This window comes from Saccostrea cucullata, unplaced genomic scaffold (assembly GCF_032062105.1).
Source record: "Saccostrea cucullata isolate Sc308-1 unplaced genomic scaffold, CSIRO_AGI_Scuc_v1 ctg169, whole genome shotgun sequence".
Taxonomy (NCBI): domain Eukaryota; kingdom Metazoa; phylum Mollusca; class Bivalvia; order Ostreida; family Ostreidae; genus Saccostrea; species Saccostrea cuccullata.
In genome coordinates this window covers 137,550-157,937 of record NW_026933727.1, presented here as the reverse complement: position 1 = coordinate 157,937, position 20,388 = coordinate 137,550, and the positions used below count along the sequence as shown (strand labels likewise).

Here is a 20,388-nt window from a genome sequence, read left to right as displayed (position 1 = left end):
CTAGCATCAGTGTTTCATAAATGTATATCAATCCATATGTGAAAAGTCCTCAAACCTCATAAAAGTGCCAGATCACATAAAAAACCACTAGATGGGCATACAATGACTTTTATTAAACAAACAACAAATATTTTTATTTCTTACATGCTGAAGTCAACAAGTTACTCCCATTTATTATAATAATTTATATATACCTGTAAAAAATGTCAAATCATAATCAACTATATTTAACATTAATAAATTGTAAACAATAGACTGGCATTTGTGATATATATACATTATCACTTATTTTGTTAGACGAACAAAATAATTCTCCATTCATTGGCTCCTAAGGCTGTCAGGAACCAAATTGATAATTCTAATTAAAAATATGAATCAAAATCATAAAAATAATTTAGCACTAGCATGTGTAAATCTGTAATAAATACCTGAATTTTCTTTTTTTTTTTGTTCGAAAGAAAAAGAAGCAGCACTTTAGATACACCATTTTTCAAGCAACAAACCAAATAATGAAATCATTTATATGGAAAAATGTCTCGTTATTTTCATCATGTAGTTGAATTCCCAACATCCCCTTTCCCTTTTAAAGTCAAAATAATAGATATATTTAAAAAAAAAATTGATAATACAGTATATACATGACATCATATGTCCTGTACTCACAAACAAGGGCCATAACTTGTTCTCTTTACTTCAATTTGGAGTGGCAAAGACAAAATAAACCCAAAAAACTCAGGGAAATATTCTTCTCTCACACAAAAAAAAATCTTATCCATAAGAATCAAAGCAAACAAACAGACATAATCAACAACGCTTCTCCACAAAGACTCTCCCTTTACTGAAGTCTGAAAATGGTTATCTAACTTGATATAAGTTGACACACAAGTACAGTAAAACACGGTTATAGCAAACACACTTACAATGAATTTATGCATGTAGCGAAATTATTTTCATTCCCCCTTGGTTTTGAATTGTATTATAAAGTTAATGGATATAACAAATTACTCTAAAATTGTCAGAGATGGAAAATTTTGCTTCATTATAAGTCAAGCAAAATTTTCCATCTCTGACACTTTGTAATAAGTGTGTGTACATTGTAATAAGTGTTTTACTGTACTTTGATTATCGTAAGAACAAAGATTGACATATAATTTTTGTCATATCCTACACCAGAAACATCAATGACAATTCCGAAGTAAAATTATCAGTTATTCACATTCCATAAATGCATGCTTGTTTTGATTTTCAAGCTTCAGTGCATTTTATTTTTAAAAAATGGCTCCTATTTAATTCTCTCAACCTGCAAGAAATTCTACAGATTCCTTCTGCATCACACCTTAAGAACTTGAAATGTCAATTCATAATGTACAAGTAGTTTTCATTTTTTTGAGAGCTTCAAAGCCAACATTCGGCATACACATGTACATATAGACTCACATATTAGACATTTCTTTTTACAGATCAAATAAATAGATTTAAAAGAAATTGTTTACATTCTCTACAAACCTATACAAATTAACAGGAACATTCTATGCCTACAAATAATGTTCCATTTTAAAGAAAGAACTGTTCAGTCAACAAATAAGATGCAAAAAAATTATTGAATGAAACTTTCTAAAAACCTGTTCTCAATATATTGTAGAGATGGCAATTTCAAAACTGTTACTGAGTCAGATATTCCAGACAATGGGAATAGCTTGGATAATCTTAGATGAAAATATAAAATGTGTAAATTTATAAGCAATTTCCTTAAAATTAAATTTATAAACTTGTTGAGTAAGAATTATGACACAACTATTTATTCTAGAGGTTTTTTAGGTCCTCCATATCAAGATCAAGATAGTAATTGGTCAGTTTGTGAAGTTAGTTAATTAAGGTTAAAACACCATTTCATTCTCCAGTTTTTCTGCATTTTAAAATATTTTTTAGTAGTTGTCAAGAAAATGTGTCATTTGATTTGATTAAATAAAAAGATTAATCGATCAGCACACTTTGAAGTTAACAAATTGACGAATCTGAATTAAAAATTTCCATTGATAACATATAGAAACATTCAACTATGGAATCCCCATGCACATTTTGGCACAAACAAACAAAAATCATCATGCTAATAAGCTCTGGAGCAAACAAAGAAGCTCAAGCCATGCATGTTTTTGCCAAGAGAAATTATCTGTGACAAAACAAGTTTTTCCCAAACTTCAAGTCTAATCATACAAAAACATTAATATTTACAATTTCATTACAAAAATACTCTTCACATGGACAGCTACAGACTTGTATCATATAAATCTATTATCAAATGTGCATTTTTAATTTTTTTTTTCTTTCCATTTGATAAACCAAACAAATGTAAAGTGTACATTTCACACATCATTACATTAGACCTGAGTTTTCAATTTTGAAAATATTTTACCTACAACATAATGTCTTGTGCAAGATAACTCATAAGAAAGTGAACACATTTTCAAAGTAAAAATCTTTTTTCATATCCAATGTAGGAAAATAATCATTATGGTACATAAATAAGGGAACCAATGTATTGCACCTTTTCTTCTTGTATACGTCTTTGCCAAATACATATCACATATAAGAATTGAAAATTGAAAATTTTGGGCTTTTTTAAAAAATTTAATCCAAGTTGATGTTTGGAAAAAAAAAACTCAAGATGATTTAAATAAACAATTAACGCAAACAAATTTCAACCAAGAAGCACATGTATTATTTTTTTAAAAATTGCAGAAAAAACATCACGGAGGGGCATTAATTAAGGCTGGAGGAGAAAGAACTGCCATCTTAGAAATGTGCGAGGATATTTGGTTGAGGCCTCGTTGGACGATACACAAATGCTGTGAATTTCATTGGAGGATCACGTAACCTTGGTGACATGTTCTAATCTGTCTTAGGTCTTGACATTTGTCTCGATGTCTGCCTCGCTGCGTGTTGAACACTTTGTTGCATCATCTGCATGTACAGTTGACTAAGGCCCTGAAATAGCATATACAACATTAAATATAGGCGTAAAGTCGAATTGTTTTCAAAAACAACAATCATCCAATCAATCATCAGCAACTCTAGTAAAAGACCAATACCCATTCATCAGTGAAATTCATAACTAGAAGTCTCTGTTGAAACAAGCTATACATTCACACTTGGAATTGTTTGAAGAACAAGAGGTCATGAGCCTAAATGGGCACCCTAGTATCACAAGTTAAGCAAGGTATGGCCTATTTAGTCCTTGACTTTGCCCAAATTACGTTAGGTCAAGGTCACAACAAACCCATAAAGATTGCATGAACAGACAGACAGATAAACGGATGATTCCTATACTCTCTTTTCTTGTGATGGTACAATCTATTTACTGAAACAAGAACATGTAATTTAAGTATGATTAGCAAAAAACAATTGATCATGTTGCTCTTTGTTTTAACTAACCTTATCCCATATGAACTCGGCTATTTGGTCAATGTGCTGCCCCACGCCCCTATGTTCCCCACTGTACCTCACGTAAATCCATATCACCAGTAAAATCAGGAAAAGTCCCAGCACTAAGTTCAGTAAATTGGCCAAAGATTCTATTCCCACCAGTCCAAACACTCCCGACATGACGTACGAAAACGCCATGACCGTAAATAACACGGCAGGCGTCCGTGCCGAACTGAAAATGTTTTTGCCCTCGTTGTGTTTTTTGAAGTTTTCATATTGTTCTTCTATTTCAGCTTCCAGTTGCTCGAGGTACTGTTTGCTGAATTCAGGCCCCCCCATTTTCCGCGTCGATTTGAAAACGTCGATGGCCCCTTGTCTGCAGCGGAAGTGGTCCTCCTCTAGACGTTCTGGGTGTAAGTATGGCTTGTCTCCTCCACAAACCTAAAATGTGTCAAGCAGTTTTTAATTTTTTTCCCCCAAAAACATTTGCAATATTAAGCAAGAATTCAATGTACCACAGACTATGTAGCAGAAATACGATATGTGTACTTAAGGGGGCCGACTATAGTTTCCATTGTGCAATATTTCGCGCATCATAGTAAAATGAAGCGTATTTATTGTTTTAATGCAACTTTTTTTTTCACTTAATTATTAAAATTAAACAAAATTAAGAAATTATAAGCATGAAAATGTAATTACAATTTAATATAACTGATTTTTTAACCGATTTTGCAATTGATAGGTAGGTTGACGTCGATGCAGCGGCTTTTTGACGTTATGGTAATCTGAAGCTCTTAACGAAAGTGGTAATAAAAATATAAATTACAGAAAAAGTAATAAACACATGCTCTTGAAATTTGAAACGTAGAAATTTTAGAATATCTCCAATGTTTTTTTTATGTTTTCTTGTAAATCCATTGTTTACGTCATATTTTGTAGTACTCTATAAAAATAGTAAAATTTGCTAATTTTTATGCATTTTGAGATGCCCCCTCTCTAAACAAGACGGTAGAATTTTGTGTTTCTTACATATATTGTATCATATAGTATATCTCATAAAATATTATAGTTTGAACAAAATGTCTATTGTAGTATTTGTATAATTTGCTTTAAAGTGCTAAAAATTGGCATTTTCCTATATAATTTTATAGTGAATGTACCTGTACTATGAGACGGTCCCTAAAATACCTGGACGGTAGATTTTCCCCAAACTTTGCATGTACACTGAAGTTAATGTAAGTTATATATGGTAAAAAAATGAAGAGTTTCGCTATTGTAGTTTTCACACAATAAAACTATAGTCGGCCCCCTTAAATTGGCGTGTTCAAAATTTAGCGCAATTTTAGGGTATGGAGTTGTTGGCATAATGATGAATAAGCGTTACACATAGCAGTGCAGTATATTGTATTTAAAAATAATTTCTCAGCGGTATTCATGAATAAGCACATTGATGTTTGCAACAAAGCCGCTAAAATATGAAGCCCGCTTTTTTAAGTACACTTACAGTATTCATTATATTTCTTTTCTTGTAAAAATTCAAATGAAAGCCCCTAATGTCCATAAATTTCCGAGTATAAATATATTTTAATTATTAATTACAGAAAATGTTACTCTACAAAAAATAATTTACATACAATTTTGACAAGAATACCTACATTTTCCATTCTCTTGCAATATTCTGTCTTGGCTGTGGAGACTGCTGCTAAATTGTTCGCTTCAGCTGTGGCCTGTTCAAAGAACAGAAAATAATGATACATGTGTACATGCTAAAAATATTCACATTATTATCCCAATACAATACAACACAATGTACTGGCATGAACATGTACTGGATGTGTGAAAAAAATTTTGGAAATGTGTTTGTAATTTTTTTTTTCACAAGCAAATAATGTTGGCTTTTAGTACAAAGAATATGTACATGTTCTTATGTAATGGATTTTGCAATAAAACATGTAAATCTTGTAAAACACTACTTGCAATATGTACTTTGAAGCTTGTAAACAACCTTAATGTGGACTTTGTAATATGTCTGTCAAATACCTATCTTAAATTTAACTGCAACTTTAAAACTTGTAAATTTATCAAGTGTACTACATGTACCTGTATTACGGGTTTGTAACTTGTAAATTTACATGTAATAAACTACTTGTAAGATTCTGAATCTTTTTGGAGTATTCAGTATACTACCTGTAACATGTACTTTGTAATTTGTAATTCTACCTGTATAATGGACTTTGAAACTTGTAAATCTAGTAACTTACCTGTAACATGGACTTTGTAACATGTAAATCTAGTAACTTACCTGTAACATGGACTTTGTAACATGTAAAACTAGTAACTTACCTGTAATATAGACTTTGTAACTTGTAAATCTAGTAACTTAACTGTAATATGGACTTTGTAACTTGTAAATCTAGTAACTTACCTGTAACATGGACTTTGTAACTTGTAAATCTAGTAACTTACCTGTAACATGGACTTTGTAACATGTAACTCTAGTAAATTACCTGTAATATAGACTTTGTAACTTGTAACTCTAGCAACTTACCCGTAATATAGACTTTGTAACTTGTAAATTTAGTAACTTACCTGTAACATGGACTTTGTAACATGTAAATCTAGTAACTTACCTGTAACATGGACTTTGTAACATGTAACTCTAGTAAATTACCTGTAATATAGACTTTGTAACTTGTAAATCTAGTAACTTACCTGTAATATGGACTTTGTAACTTGTAAATCTAGTAACTTACCCGTAACATGGACTTTGTAACTTGTAAATCTAGTAACTTACCTGTAACATGGACTTTGGTTCTGGTAACTCCTCCCCTTGGTATATTTTAATGTAAGCCTAAAAAAAAGATATTTTAATTTGTAAGCAACTATGAACATATACAAGAGGCCCACGGGCCTTATAGGTCACCTGAGTATCATGTAACAACTTTCCAGCGATTGTATTTGGTTCGTGTTTTAATCCAAAAGCCATGAAATTCACAAATTTGAAGGAGGCACCATTGCTTATGAAAGGGCAGATTTCAAAGCATTAATCTATTTTTAGTCAAAGTACCCCCCTGGTACCCCTGACCCAGCGGCCCTGAAATTAGCTATTTTGAAAGAGGCCCCTTTCTTCATTATAAGGCCAGCATTTTTTTTTTATGTTTAGGTTTAGTTATGAACGTGAGAATAAAAAAGTCCCGAAGGAGAAGGAAATTAAAAAAAATTTTTGATAAATCAATTATTAACATTAGTACATTCTTTTTTTATGCTTTTCAAATAGGCTCCTTACCACTGGACACATAATGCTTTAAAACAAATAGGAAAGTAGAACATTTAATTGCTTATTTCATCATCTGCCAGTTTGGGCCAGTTATATAAATTTTGTGATGGTCAAAATATATTTTAAAAAATCAATTCTTTAAAAGTCTTTCAATATATCTTCATTTTTTTAATATGTGTTAGGTAAATGTGTAGACATTGTTCTAAAATTTACTTGATGCCTAAAATTATAATTCCTATCATAAAACAGACAGGGAGTATTGGGGAGTAGGCTGAACATTTTTTCAATTAAGTGTAAAATAATTTTTCTGGCTGATACAAATGAACTGATACTAAATGCCTGTATATATTTGTATATTCTTACCTTTTAATAGTTGATTTTTTTTTTTATTTCTTCGGGTTATTGTTTATTTCTTCCTCAAATGGACTTAACTTCTCCCATAGTTTTATTCATTACATCTATCGTTAAACCGGGTCAACAATAAAATCTTTTAACGATAAACATTCTATCTACTGATGCATAAGCAACCCTTTTCTGAAGAATGATACTTAGACTGTAAGCTATAACAGAGACCTAAACAATGTCGCTGGCAATATGCAATAGCTACCACGGGCAGTTTAAAACCTGGGGGAGTTAAATTTAAAATAATTTACAGACAGATACTTTTGAAACGAAAACAAAATTATCTCACCACCATGTCATTGTGCAACAAAGTCGTCAGCATTTTATTTGTCCTTTGAACGGGTGAAACATTTTGAATGGCACTCGTATCGATGAATTTTACACTAAACCAAGCTTTCTTCTCAGACCTAGCTTTATTTACCCACCGTTTCATCTTAAAACCGGAAGTGCGAGTTCGTAAATTTGAAATCTCGATCCCGACTCAAATTTGACATCGGAAAGAAAAAAAATTGTTTATTTTTTTCTGAAAATTCAAAACCTTGAGCGGAGGGTTTGTAAAACTGAAAATAAAATAAATCCTGGCCTTAAATATGTAATTAGATAATTAGTATATTAACCAGGAGGAAAGAATAAGATGTTCAAAGAATTCATGCATTTCACTATATAATCATTAGAGCCCCATCCTAAAACAAAAACCCCTGACCCTGGGGCTATAAAATTCACAATTTTGGTAGAGGCACTCTTGCTCATCATAACTATGTACTTAGTTAGTTTATTTAATACCCAGGAGCAGAGAAGAAGATTTTCAAAGAATTCATGTATTTTCACTATATAATCAATAGTGCCCCGCCCTAACACCAGAACCCCTGACCCTGGGGCCATAAAATTCACAATTTTGGTAGACGCACTCTTGCTCATTATAACTATGTACTTAGTTGGTTTATTTAATACCCAGGAGCAGAGAAGAAGATTTTCAAAGAAATAATGCATTTTCACTACCTACTTATTTAGCCCCGCCCTAGCACTAGAACCCCTGACCCCAGGGCCATGAATTTCACAATTTTGGTAGAGGACTCATTGCTGATTACAATCATGCAAACAGTTTGACTGCTTGATGTCCAGGAGTAAAGAAGAAGATTTTTAAAGATTGCATTAATTTTAGTGGTTTTGGCCCCACCCCTCAGGCCCCAGGGGGGCAGGGATCATGAAATTCACAATTTTTGTTCCCCTTCACCCATAGATGCTTTGTGCTAAATTTGGTTGAAATTGGTTCAGTGGTTGCAGAGAAGAAGCTGAAAATGTTCAAATGTTAACGCACGACGGACGACGCACGACGACGGACGCAAACAGACAGCAATAGGTCACCTGAGTTTACTCAGGTGACCTAAAAATGTCACAGAAATTGAATTTTTAATCTTCCTGCTGCCTACTGCACTTATTTTATATTTTACTTAATTAAATTACACAGTCAGTTCTCAAAGAAATAATGTCCCCTCGCTTTCGCAAAAGCGGGGGACAATAATTACATTATGTTCAGCTACATTGCAGTTTTCAAAGCACACAATCTGCAATTCTTTTGTAATTTCATTGTGGGAAATCTTTGGAATTTACAATCGAAAAGATTTCAATGTATAGTCAGTCATGTTAAAACTGAGTTGTCTAGATATTTGCTTAACAAAAGGCTTAAGGGCTACAACACTCACAAGAGTCACATTGGCCCTGCTGCTTTTCAGAACAAGAGGCCCATGGGCCACATCGCTCACCTGAGCACTATGGCTAGGAAAAAGTAGAAATTGGTTTATTATTGAAAAGTTTAAATCCAAAAGTAGTCCCATGACCAATCATGGCTTTGCTATTCTTGAGAAGATGATTTTTAAAGAATTTTCCTATATATGTCTATGTAAAACTTTGGTCAGCCATTGTGGCCCTGCCCTACCTCCGGGGGTCATGATTTGAACAAACTTGAATCTACCATACCTGAGGATGCTTCCATATAAATATGATCAATTCTGTCTTTGTTATTCTTGAGAAGAAGATTTTTAAAGAATTTTCCTATATATTTCTATGTAAAACTTTGGTCGGCCATTGTGGCTCCGCCCTACCTCCGGGGGTCATGATTTGAACAAACTTGAATCTACACTACCTGAGGATGCTTCCATATAAATATGATCAATTATGGCTTTGCTATTATTGAGAAGAAGATTTTTAAAGGATTTTCCTTTATACATCTATGTAAAACTTTGGTCGGCCATTGTGGCTCCGCCCTACGCCCGGGGGTCATGACTTGAACAAACTTAAATCTACACTACCTGAGGATGCTTCCATATAAATATGATCAATTCTGGCTTTGGAATTCCCTATATATTTCTATGTAAAACTTAGGATTGGCCATTGTGGCCCCGTCCTTCCCCCAGGGGTCATGATTTGAACAAACTAGAATCTACACTACTTGAGGATGTTTCCCCATAAGTTTCATCTTTCCTGGTACAGTGGTTCTTGAGAAGAAGATTTTTAAAACATACCACCAAATTTTCATTAATTCCCAATTATCTCCCCTTGAATGAGGCCGTGGCCCTTCATTTGAATAAACTTGAATCCCCTTCACCCAAGGATGCTTTGTGGCAAGTTTGGTTGAAATTGGCCCAGCGGTTCTTGAGAAGAAGTCGAAAATGTGAAAAGTTTACAGACAGACAGACAGCTAGACAGACAGACGGACGCCAGACAAAATGTGATCAGAAAAGCTCACTTGAGCCGAAGGCTCAGGTGAGCTAAAAAAATTGGGGTTTTAGCTCCAACATACTCTCAAGAGATTAAGTTATAACCAAAATTGAATCTGCACATTGGGATGCTTCAATATACATGTAAATATGATTTATATGGCTCTGATCTTTAAAATGAATATGAGTATAAAAGTTTTTTTTTTTCCTGTACATACGCTTAATAAAATCTGATCAATAACAATAATAGAGATCATGCCCTGTTTACAAAAACTATGTACGTTTCACGTGTGTGTTCAATTTGCCAAACTCTGTACACAGCACTAAGCGCGGAATGTGTCTCTGCTGCTGTTGAAAAGATTTGCTTTTACTAATTCCCTTGTACAACTCCTAACATCCTTTTGTTGCCAGAAAATTATCAATAGATGGCAGTTCTTCAATTATTTACTCATATTGAATCCCCTTCACCCAAGGATGCTTTGTGCATGTTTGGTTAAAATTGGCCCAGTGGTTCTAGAGAAAATGTTAAAACTGTTTTTTTTTTTGTTTTTTTTTTTTTTACAGATGCAGGACACCCTTTGACCAGAAAAGCTTACTTGAACCTTGGACTCAAGCAAGCTAAAATTCATTTTTGTGAGTATTTTTCCTGACTAGACAGAATATGATTGAGCAAAGTCTTTCAATAAACCTGTCTTATCAAAACATTTTGTCAGCTCACTTTGAAATATTCCATTAAATCTCTGGCGGACACAGTTGTTCCGTTGATTTCCTTGACGACGAGGTTATCGGAGTCCAACAACAGTGGAATAAGGACCTTTAGCTGCTCCTTGAATTCGTGTTCAATGTCTGAAAAATCATCACATACTGATGTCAAAATAGTGACAAAAATCTATTTAATTTAAATGAAATCTGTCAGAAAGAACTGAAGTTTCATTTACTTCCCTTACTACCAAACAAAAAGACATTTTATTGTTAAAATTTATTTATGCATAAAAAACTGATAAGCAGATTAAATATTGTTTTATTGACAAGTATTTCATTGTATATTCCATTACTAGAAAAGTTACTGTTGAAGAAATCTAGACAGTTGACATACTTAGCAGTGTTTACTAATTGATCAACACTTATGGATTTCTTTTAAAGAAATAAAGGATTTTATATTGTAAATATATCTATATAGAGTTACCTTTCAATTTCCCTTCAAAATGTGGATTAGTGGCCACATTTAGCCCAGGATGGGGCATGAGAAAACAATTGATTTCCTCAAAACAGGAACGGATATGCTGCCTAATCTGTTTTAATTCTTGGTGTTGTTTATCGGAGATCTACAAAACAAACGTACATAAACATAAAGTTAACAGAAGATTTCAACCATAGACTTTGGTGCCAAGTACAATGTCATTCATAAATAATTTAAATAAATTCTTACGATTTCAGTAAAAGAATGAAGAACTTATTTGCTCACAGCTCAAAAGTTGGTTGACATCCAATATCTCATTGATACTGTATACCAACTTTTATTCGCGATGACTTTATTTCACAATGGCATTTTTTTTGCGATTTACTGGGATTAAACTAAGTTCGTGAAAAATAATTTTCGCGTTCAAGTTTTTAATCTGTTGTTAATAGTCACAGCGACTTCAAGGACCAGTTTACACCGAGAAATATTTGCGATGACAAGGCTCTTACAAAAATTTCTCACACGCAACTAGAAGTTGGTTTACAGTACATCAAATACCATGGATATATCAAAGTGACCTGGATGCACTAAACTCTTTTTTTGTTAAAAAATTTATCCTCCATATCTAAAACCATCTGATAATCTAAACTTTTTTCTTTGGCTCCATCCAGTTTGAAATAACAAGGTTTGACAGCATTTACCTGAAGTCTCTTCTCTAAGACTTTTCTGCCCCCCGCCGCTCCATACGAGGATTCGTAGGGGAAGCTCCAATCTCTGACCAGGAACATAAGACACTACAAAAACAAAGCTAAAATGAACTTATAATAAACTCATAATAAATGAACAATCCCCTTTTTTCACCACTGGAATTTTTAACTTATAAAATTATGATGAACACTTTAGATTTTCAGAACAATTATCAGAACTTTTCAAATGCTCCTAGTTTATCATTTAGATCACATAGAAAACCCCTCCCTCCCCTCCCCCAGCAAAACCTACCAAATTGAAGCAGCAAAAAAATCAATTCTCTATTGATGAACCAAGTTTAAATTTGTTGATGGAGTTTTAAATGAAAATGCGATTTAAAATTAATGAATACTACATTTCCCAGAACTGAGATTTAATGTACATGTAACTCTGTATCAAAAATAGTAAAACTACACTTTGTTTCACTGGCTCTGTTTTAATTGCAAATGTGAATCTTGACTGTGACTTGAATTAGGTCATTCTTTTACAAATGTCAGCTCATCGTCTCAAACCTATTCTCCTTCCCAAAATTTCATCTGAATACCATTGATGAGTTAATGTCACAAAATTCTAGTCATGTGTCAACTGTCAAAGATACAGGAAATGAAACTAATTGAATTAGATTAATTGACCTTCTTGCATAAAAACCAAACTTCCTGCTTGCAATGTGTGCTTGTTAATTTCCTTCTCTGTCAATAATGTCACAGAAGTGTCTTGATCAAATATGCTATTTAAAGTAACACAGACATTAAAAAAAAATAAATGCCATAGTTTAAGAAAATTAAAATTGAAGTTACCTGGAATGGTTTTGACACATTGTCATTGTCCTCCAATGCAAGTCTTCCATATTCTGTGAAAAGCTGCAATTAATATACAATATATATTTTGTATATCATGATTAATATGCAATGGTTAATCAAATGTCTCCTTTCATTCTTCTTCATACGGTACATGTAAATCTGAACACTGCTGAAGATACAAGGAAATGTCAAAATTACATTTATTTCCATAAAAATCATTACAATTTTCTTTGATTTGACAATACAGTAAAAAAATTATTTTTGATAGAGTAATATATGTTTCTTTAAATTGAACTAGTGTTCATATCAAAACAAAACAAAAAACTGATGTACCAGTACACCTTACCTGTAAATGTTGCAGGTCATCTTCTTGTATGTTGTGTGTCAAATTAAATACCTACAAAAGTGAACGTAAATGTCACAATCTATATTTCGGGAAACAAGATGCAAAAGGGTTTTAACATTCAACTGAGTTATTTTTGATTGTAACAAAATAATTAAGGGGGAATGATATTTCTCCAAATTTCACTACATGATACATATATTGGTTTAATGTCCATTTTGAGAATTTTTCATTCACAATGGAATGCCACCACTTGGCAGCAGAGGGCAGTAAATTTCAGCCATATTCAGCAAGCATGGCCATTGAGCAGGGAGGGATTTTCTTTGCTAGCACCTACTGCAACACGGGACATCAGTATATATAGCCTCATCTCTAGGACAGGAGGTTTCCATGTCAGATCAATTCCTTACTCCATGACTCTAGAGCAAACCTAACAACTGTGCCATGTGGCGACCCCTACATGATAATGACATATCCTAGTTCTAGATTCACTGAACCAGTGATTATAAATTTCATACACCCGATTTTGGAAAAATATCTTGTTCATTACAACTATAAACTTGGTTTGCCTGCTTAATGCCTACAGAACAGAGAAGATTTTGAATAAAATTTAAATGCAATTTTCACCAGATGATCAAAAGAGTCACAGTACCCCTAATCCTGGGTCATGATTTGACCAAACTTGAAACTACACTGACATTTTGGGTATTTTTACCCTATGGTTCCAGAGAAGATTTTTTTCAACCTCATTAAATTTTTGCTTTTCTTTATCATGGAGAATAAAATTGAACAAACAATGCAACCAAAAACAAAATGGAAATGCTGTTACTTTTAGCACATAGGTGTACAATGTTATTTACCCTTTCTTTATTTATATATTACCTGAACTGAACTAAGCATTGTGCTGAGGGCAAAAATAGTAGCACAGTCTCTCACGGTGGACTCACTGTCAAAGGCCCCCTGGGTATCCATCAATAGAACAGCAACCTGTGATAAATTAGGATAAGAGAACTCAAAAGCATATTCTTATAGTACATACATATATACTGTATATTCAATCCAATTCACCTATCACACTTGATAACTAATTTTGGCATAATATTCACAAAAAAAATTGTGTTTACTGTGTTATTTTTTGTCTCATTTTATTTTTGCCCACACTTTCAATTTTTTTAAATTCACCAAAAAAAATTGCTGTGTTAAAGAGATAATATTGTCTCTTTGATTTCCCCCCGTTTCAATTTTTTTAATTTGCAATGAAGACAAAAGGAGCAAGAATAAAACGGGGCAAAAATTCTCCTGGTTTACTCCACATAAAGACTCTATGACTTACCTCCTCTCCAGAGGGGACTTTACAGATAAATGGTTCACTTACCTCTTCTCCGGAGGGGACTTTACAGATAAATGGTTCACTCCACATTAAGATTCCCGTGGTCTCCCTCTCTGAGCCCCCTCTCCATGTGAACCCCTCCAGGGGTGATTCATCCCCTCCCAGCCAATTAGGGTGACCCTAAAGGGAATGTCATATTAGTCTGAGCTGTCTTAAATAATCATGTCACTTAATCATAAAATGATAATTAATGATAGAACAACAAGTAAGTATTCTGCAATCAAAATACAGAAAATTCATTTTAGGCAATCAGAGGTCAATTTTTTTTCAAGCAAAGTACAGAAAGAAAAGACTTACAAGAGACTTACACCCACAGGTATATTTTTTATATAATTTTATGCCTAGCCAATTATTGCATTTTAATAATTCAAAATTCTTTGCCTTATTTAACATCTACATTCATTCATATTTATAAAAGGATTTAAGAACGACAAAAAACCATACCTGAGCATTTAGATATCTCAGAAAGAAGTCGAGAAGAAATGATTTTCCCTTCCTGAATGCTCCAGCCACTGAAACAACCACTACTTTCTTTTCCTGGATTCTGGGATCCAGAAGAATTTTGGCCAATTTCTCTTCATCTAGTTCAAAGAAATGCAGTGTTTTTTCTTCCTCTTCTTTTGTTGTTGCCCTGATGATCTGCACGGGTTCTCCATTTAGTCGCGACCCACTGGCCGAAACTGAAGAAATGCAAAAGACGGCAATTAAAAATATGTACGATAGCTAAAGTTTCACAAAGTCAATCCATTTCATATTAGTTATGCTGAAAAAGACTAATTACTTCAAAATGTATATAACATACCTCAAATTAATAAAATATATTTAAAATACATGCAATATATTCAGCGTGAAAAAATTATATCTAGAATACAAGTCCCTTTTTGTATGAAAGATATAGAGAGGGGTGTAAGCAGAGAGCAACAACTTCAGCCATATACATAGAATTTATGTGTGTGATTCATTTCTGAACTCATACTGAAACAGGCTACTGATAATTAAGTTGACATTGCAAGGTGACACATTTGCAAATCCTATGTGTGATTCTATGACTTCATTTGTTAAAACAAGCTATTGTTAGGTTGAATGTTGATTCATTTAACATTTGAAAACAAATTGGAAGGCTGTTATTTTCATACTAAATTTTCTATGGATTACTTTATCATAAGGGCTAATACACGTGTTGATTGTAACTCTCCTACGATAGAGGCGCAAAAAGTATCCATATCAGCATGGAAGTGGGACAGGTTATTAGTGTATACAAATATGCAAAAATAAATGAAAGTATTTATGGTTATAGAAAAGATAATACAGCTTGTTATGTTAAGCATGATACATTTGATGATTTTGTCAAGCTCAACTATGTGTATTTAAAAATCTACTTACAATTAGCATGATTAGGATACTTGAAAACGTAAGAAACGTCGTAGTCTTGATAAAAAAAGAAAAGATTTTCTTGACTGTACAAACCTTTTCTAAAAAGTTAGTGGGCTCTTTGAATTATAAAAAGAGAAAGAATCAACATGATCAATGTGTCATTGAGATTGCGGACGTGCAATGATGAGATGCATGTGTATCGTATCTATTAGAGGTCCATATCTCTTCCCTCATCCGAAAAGTCTTACATTTACCTTTTTTTGTTCCGATTTTTTTTGTTTTAAATAAAGTGCCATGCCGCAGCATGATACGCCCGTCAAAAAATTACACAATTATCTTTAACAGTTAAGAGTGCAAGAAAATCACCGTCAACCTTGATTCTAAGATTTCCATGATTTTTCCATTTTTTAAAAAAATATTTCTTTATCCATCCCCTGTGCTGTAGGCATAATTATAACAAATATTAGATAACTGATAGATTTCTATACTGTTTGTGTCAGACTTCGTCAAATGCCGGCCATCATAATAAACAATATCAAATTAGTCTTAACAACTTAATCTATGCCAAATTAATTTTGAAAAGAAAGGCTGGCCATCAAATGACATATGCTATAAACTGACCAGCAGTTCTTCCGTCTAATCCCCAAAGGATACAGATAAGGCAGCACTTGATCAGATAGCCTTCCTACATTGAACTCATTAATTAATCTTTGACAGGATGCTTGTCTACTCATTACTCCCTAAATATTAATGGATCTGCACTTTTTATCCTAAAACACTTTTAAAACATATAAAATACTTCATGATTTCTTTTTAGATTTAATGCCAGACAGGTTTTATATTTAATTCATATGGACAATTAGGCATGCTGATTCAACCCCACCCCATAAAATTAGTTTTTAATTAATTAATATTATATAATATCAGATTATTGGTTTATTATGCATTATCAAATAAGTTTTAATTACTTTTCATCAAATTCATTTTAAAACTTAGGCTAGCCAACAAGAGCTATTTTTAATCTAACAGCTAGGCTGGCTGTCCATTTGCCCAATACCCAAGGGATATTGATAACACCAATGCTCTACTAGTTACCTCCTCACACTAAACTCATTAATTTCTCTCTAATTTGACATGCAACTTTCTGCTATCAAAATTCTTCTTGACCAGTGCTTGATAATTATGCCCATGGGACAAACTGAATTCCTCTCATTAACATTGAAATTTGTTTAAGATTCCTGTAAAGTATATGATGAAAAAAATAAGTTTTTACTTGATTTAATACTTTTTAATAAGGATACAACTCTATTTTTTATATTTTTAGGGTTATGAAATTTAAAATTTAAAAAACTTAGTTTTTTAAAAAATTTCAGGTCACAGTGACCTTGAAATAGGTCGCGACACACCTTCTACCTAAGATGTATACTTTTGCCAAGTTTGATAGCTCTAGGTCTAATAGTTTTCTAGTTATGAGCACAGGATTTTTCCATATTTGGCCATAGCATCTTTATTAAAGGTCAGAGCGACCTACTTTTTGTGCGCGACACACCGTCTACCCAAGAAGTATCAGCCGACAAAGTTTGATAATCCTAGGCCTAATAGTATTGAAGTTATGAGCCGGACACGAATGGACAGACGGACGGACGGACATGAAGCCTATAACATAATACGTCCCGTCTTAAGACGGGCGTATAAAAATGACACCTTTACATTAATTAGGTTATTCTTGAGTTGAAGAGAGCATCCTGACAATCACATAGTTATGATAAACCAGTATATCGATGATGGCATGCAATGTATCCAACATATCTGTCCCACCTGTTTGTTATCGTGGCAACAAAACTTCCCTCTTCAATAAAAGAGCTCACTGAGGGAGATAATCTCAAAACTTGCATATTGCCGATATGAATTGACAATGGGGGTTACTTAATCCTTTATGACACCTGTTCTCACAACTGACGTCTTCAAGGGTCCCTGTATGCTTTGCTTTCCATTTGTAATGTTTAATAGGGTTCGAGAAAAATTGGATTAAATATTCTAGTTTTAAATGGTTATCCATAGAAATAGTTTTCGACTTTTTGAGCACAGTACTTGTTTCGGAAATAAACATTAACCCATAATATAATAATAACACAAGGTATCTAACTTCAAATTATACGGAGTATCCCCCTCCTCAGAAACACTTTCATTGACACTTTCAGAGGAAATGCACTGGCAAAAAGTTTATTAGTACCATTCTTTTCTACAATAATTTTTCTACACAGCCATGAATGGCTTGCTTGTCTTTGTTTTCTTTGATCTCTGTAAACATTGTCAAAAGTCGAACTCAACCATTAAATGGTATGTACTTATCTCAGGCAAAGAGAAAAATTAACAAGAGGCCCAGGGGCCACAGCGCTCACCTGAGCACATCAGCTAGGAAAAAACACATATCAGATCAGAACTGAAAGTTAATTTAAGTTTGGGTGGGGGTTGAATTTTAACCCCCAAGGGGAACATAATTTGAACGAACTAGAATCTACATTACCTGAGGATGATTCCATACAAATATTACTAATCCTGGCTTTGAAGTACTTGAAAAGAAGATTTAAAAAGGTTTCCCTATATATTTCTATGTAAAACTTTGGTCGGCCATTTTGGCCCTGCCTTACCCCTGGGGGTCATGACTTGAACAAACTTGAATCTACACTACCTGAGGATGATTCAACATGAGTTTCATCTTTCCTGGCCCAGTGGTTCTTGAGAAGAAGATTTTTAAAGATTTTTCCTATATATTCCTATGTAAAACTTTGAATTTTGGCTCCGCCCTACCCCCGGGGGTCATGACTTGAACAAACTTGAATCTACACTACCTGAAGATGATTCCACATGAGTTTCATCTTTCCTGGCCCAGTGGTTCTTGAGGAGAAGATTTTTTAAAAATGCCAATAATTTTTCTCTAAATCATGATTATCTCCCCTTGGAAAAGGGTGTGGCCCTTCATTTGAACAAACTTGAATCCCCTTCACCCAAGGACACTTTGTGCCAAGTTTGGTTGAAATTGGCCCAGTGGTTCTTGAGAAGAAGATGAAAATGTGAAAAGTTTACGACGACAACAACAACGACGACGACAACAGACAACGGACAAATTTTGATCAGAAAAGCTCACTTGAGCCTTCGGCTCAGGTGAGCTAAAAAATGAGTGGGTATGACAATTTATTTCTAGATTTCAAATTCTATGAATAGTACTAGCAGGACTATTATACATTTATTGCATGATAGTGAGGTAAATATGAAGACTTATTCACCCAAGAAAAATCATATTCCCAAAGGGCTTCGCCCGAAGGGAATATGATTCCCAAAGGGCTTCGCCCGAAGGGAATATATTTCTTGGTCGAGTAAGTCTTCATGTTTCCCAAACATTCGTGCAATGAATTTTTTATTATACTGAAACAAGCAAAACCTTTGAAATAAACATAAACTTTCAAATTCTGCACCGCTCTCAAATTCATTTTCATTTTTAACGTAAAGTTACAAAAACCCTTTGGTCAACACATTATCATCAATTTTGTCATCAACCAAGCTATTGTGATTTACTTGCTTTAAAAGAACGATAATTTTTAAAATGCACCAAGTATCCGAAGAGGTGGAATATGATGAAAAGCATGCCGACGCCATGAAATATGAAGTTTTACGGCCCGATCATGTGATAACCTAGAACCAATCAGAGAAAGCGTTGTGTTTCCAATAATTCATACTATAGATCATTCTTATAAGAAATAGTAGTAGTACGAATTATTGGAAACAGATTATTGTGGAACTCTTCAGCAGCGCTAGCGGTACTTAATATACAAAGGTTAAATAATTTATTTCCACTTGGGGTTTAAATGAATAGCAAACAGCCATATATGCTGTCACGAAAAATAAACAACTTTATATTTTACTGGATTTAAACATTTTAAAAGTAAAAAGGAAAGTTTTATAGTGAAATTTTTAGACACTATTAAAATCAATGTTCAAAGGAAAAAGTTGCCATTCTTTTCAGATTTTACATTTTTTACAGCCTGTAATTTAATTTGAAATATTGAACTAAAAAAAGAATAATTTCACGTTTATAACATGTACCTAAAGATGGGTATTTAGACCTCTGTATCACAATACGTATCACGCAAATTTTACCGGTATACTAAAATCGCACATCCTACCCAGCGCCAAGTCAAAAGATTATGTTAGCATGCTGGAGTACACATAGACCTATTTTTTAAAATAACATTTATGTCTCTGGTTTCAAAGTTGTGTATTAATAACTTTGTTATTTATGTCTCTGGTTTCAAAGTTTTGTGGTAATACTGTGTAGCTGGGAAGAAAAAAGATTTCCTTTCTTCCTAATAAAATGCTAAAGAAAAACTTAACACTTGAATCTTTAAAACGCGAAATATATGATAAAAGAAACCAAAATCATCTGTTCATCTGTGCACGTCAACAGTAGCAGTCAGTGGGTCACAACAGTCGTAGAACCAAATGTGAAGAATCTATTTTACTATGATTTTATATCAGTGCCTTTTCTGTAATCTCACAACACCAAAAAGAGAACACGGGAAATTCGTGTAACCTTTAAAATTGAAAATTACCTGGCGCTAAATTATCGTTTGCCATTTGGTTTCGGTTTCCGATGGTAAAATGAATGATATGTAACTTCCGCTAAAATTTTGTTAGGTAAAATCTAGAGAAGTTCCGACTTCCGTAATTCTCGCGC

The 20,388-nt window shown here is 33.4% G+C and overlaps 1 protein-coding gene across 1 annotated transcript; it reads right to left on the bottom strand.

Moving 5' to 3' along the window:
• Nucleotides 1-94: 94 nt before the first annotated feature.
• Nucleotides 95-20,347, bottom strand: LOC134239176 (atlastin-2-like). Its single transcript, XM_062721344.1, has 13 exons — nt 20,264-20,347; nt 14,724-14,959; nt 14,265-14,399; nt 13,772-13,876; nt 12,893-12,943; nt 12,544-12,606; nt 11,701-11,793; nt 11,006-11,144; nt 10,538-10,665; nt 6,218-6,274; nt 5,079-5,150; nt 3,433-3,864; nt 95-2,985 (listed from the first exon to the last, which is right to left on the bottom strand). The coding sequence occupies exons 1-13, from the start codon at nt 20,286-20,288 to the stop codon at nt 2,890-2,892; spliced, it is 1,632 nt and encodes a 543-aa protein (XP_062577328.1). The 5' UTR covers nt 20,289-20,347; the 3' UTR covers nt 95-2,889.
• Between the last annotated feature and the right edge of the window lie 41 nt (nt 20,348-20,388).

What these genes read in the sequence shown, in the direction of transcription:
- LOC134239176 (XM_062721344.1), bottom strand. Translation starts at nt 20,288, where the DNA reads ATGGCAAACGATAATTTAGCGCCAG. An exon ending in TGAGATATCTAAATGCTCAG is followed by an intron (nt 14,400 to 14,723) that starts GTATGGTTTTTT and finishes CATTCCCTTTAG; the next exon opens with GGTCACCCTAATTGGCTGGG. An exon ending in CCGAGTTCATATGGGATAAG is followed by an intron (nt 2,986 to 3,432) that starts GTTAGTTAAAAC and finishes ATGCTATTTCAG; the next exon opens with GGCCTTAGTCAACTGTACAT.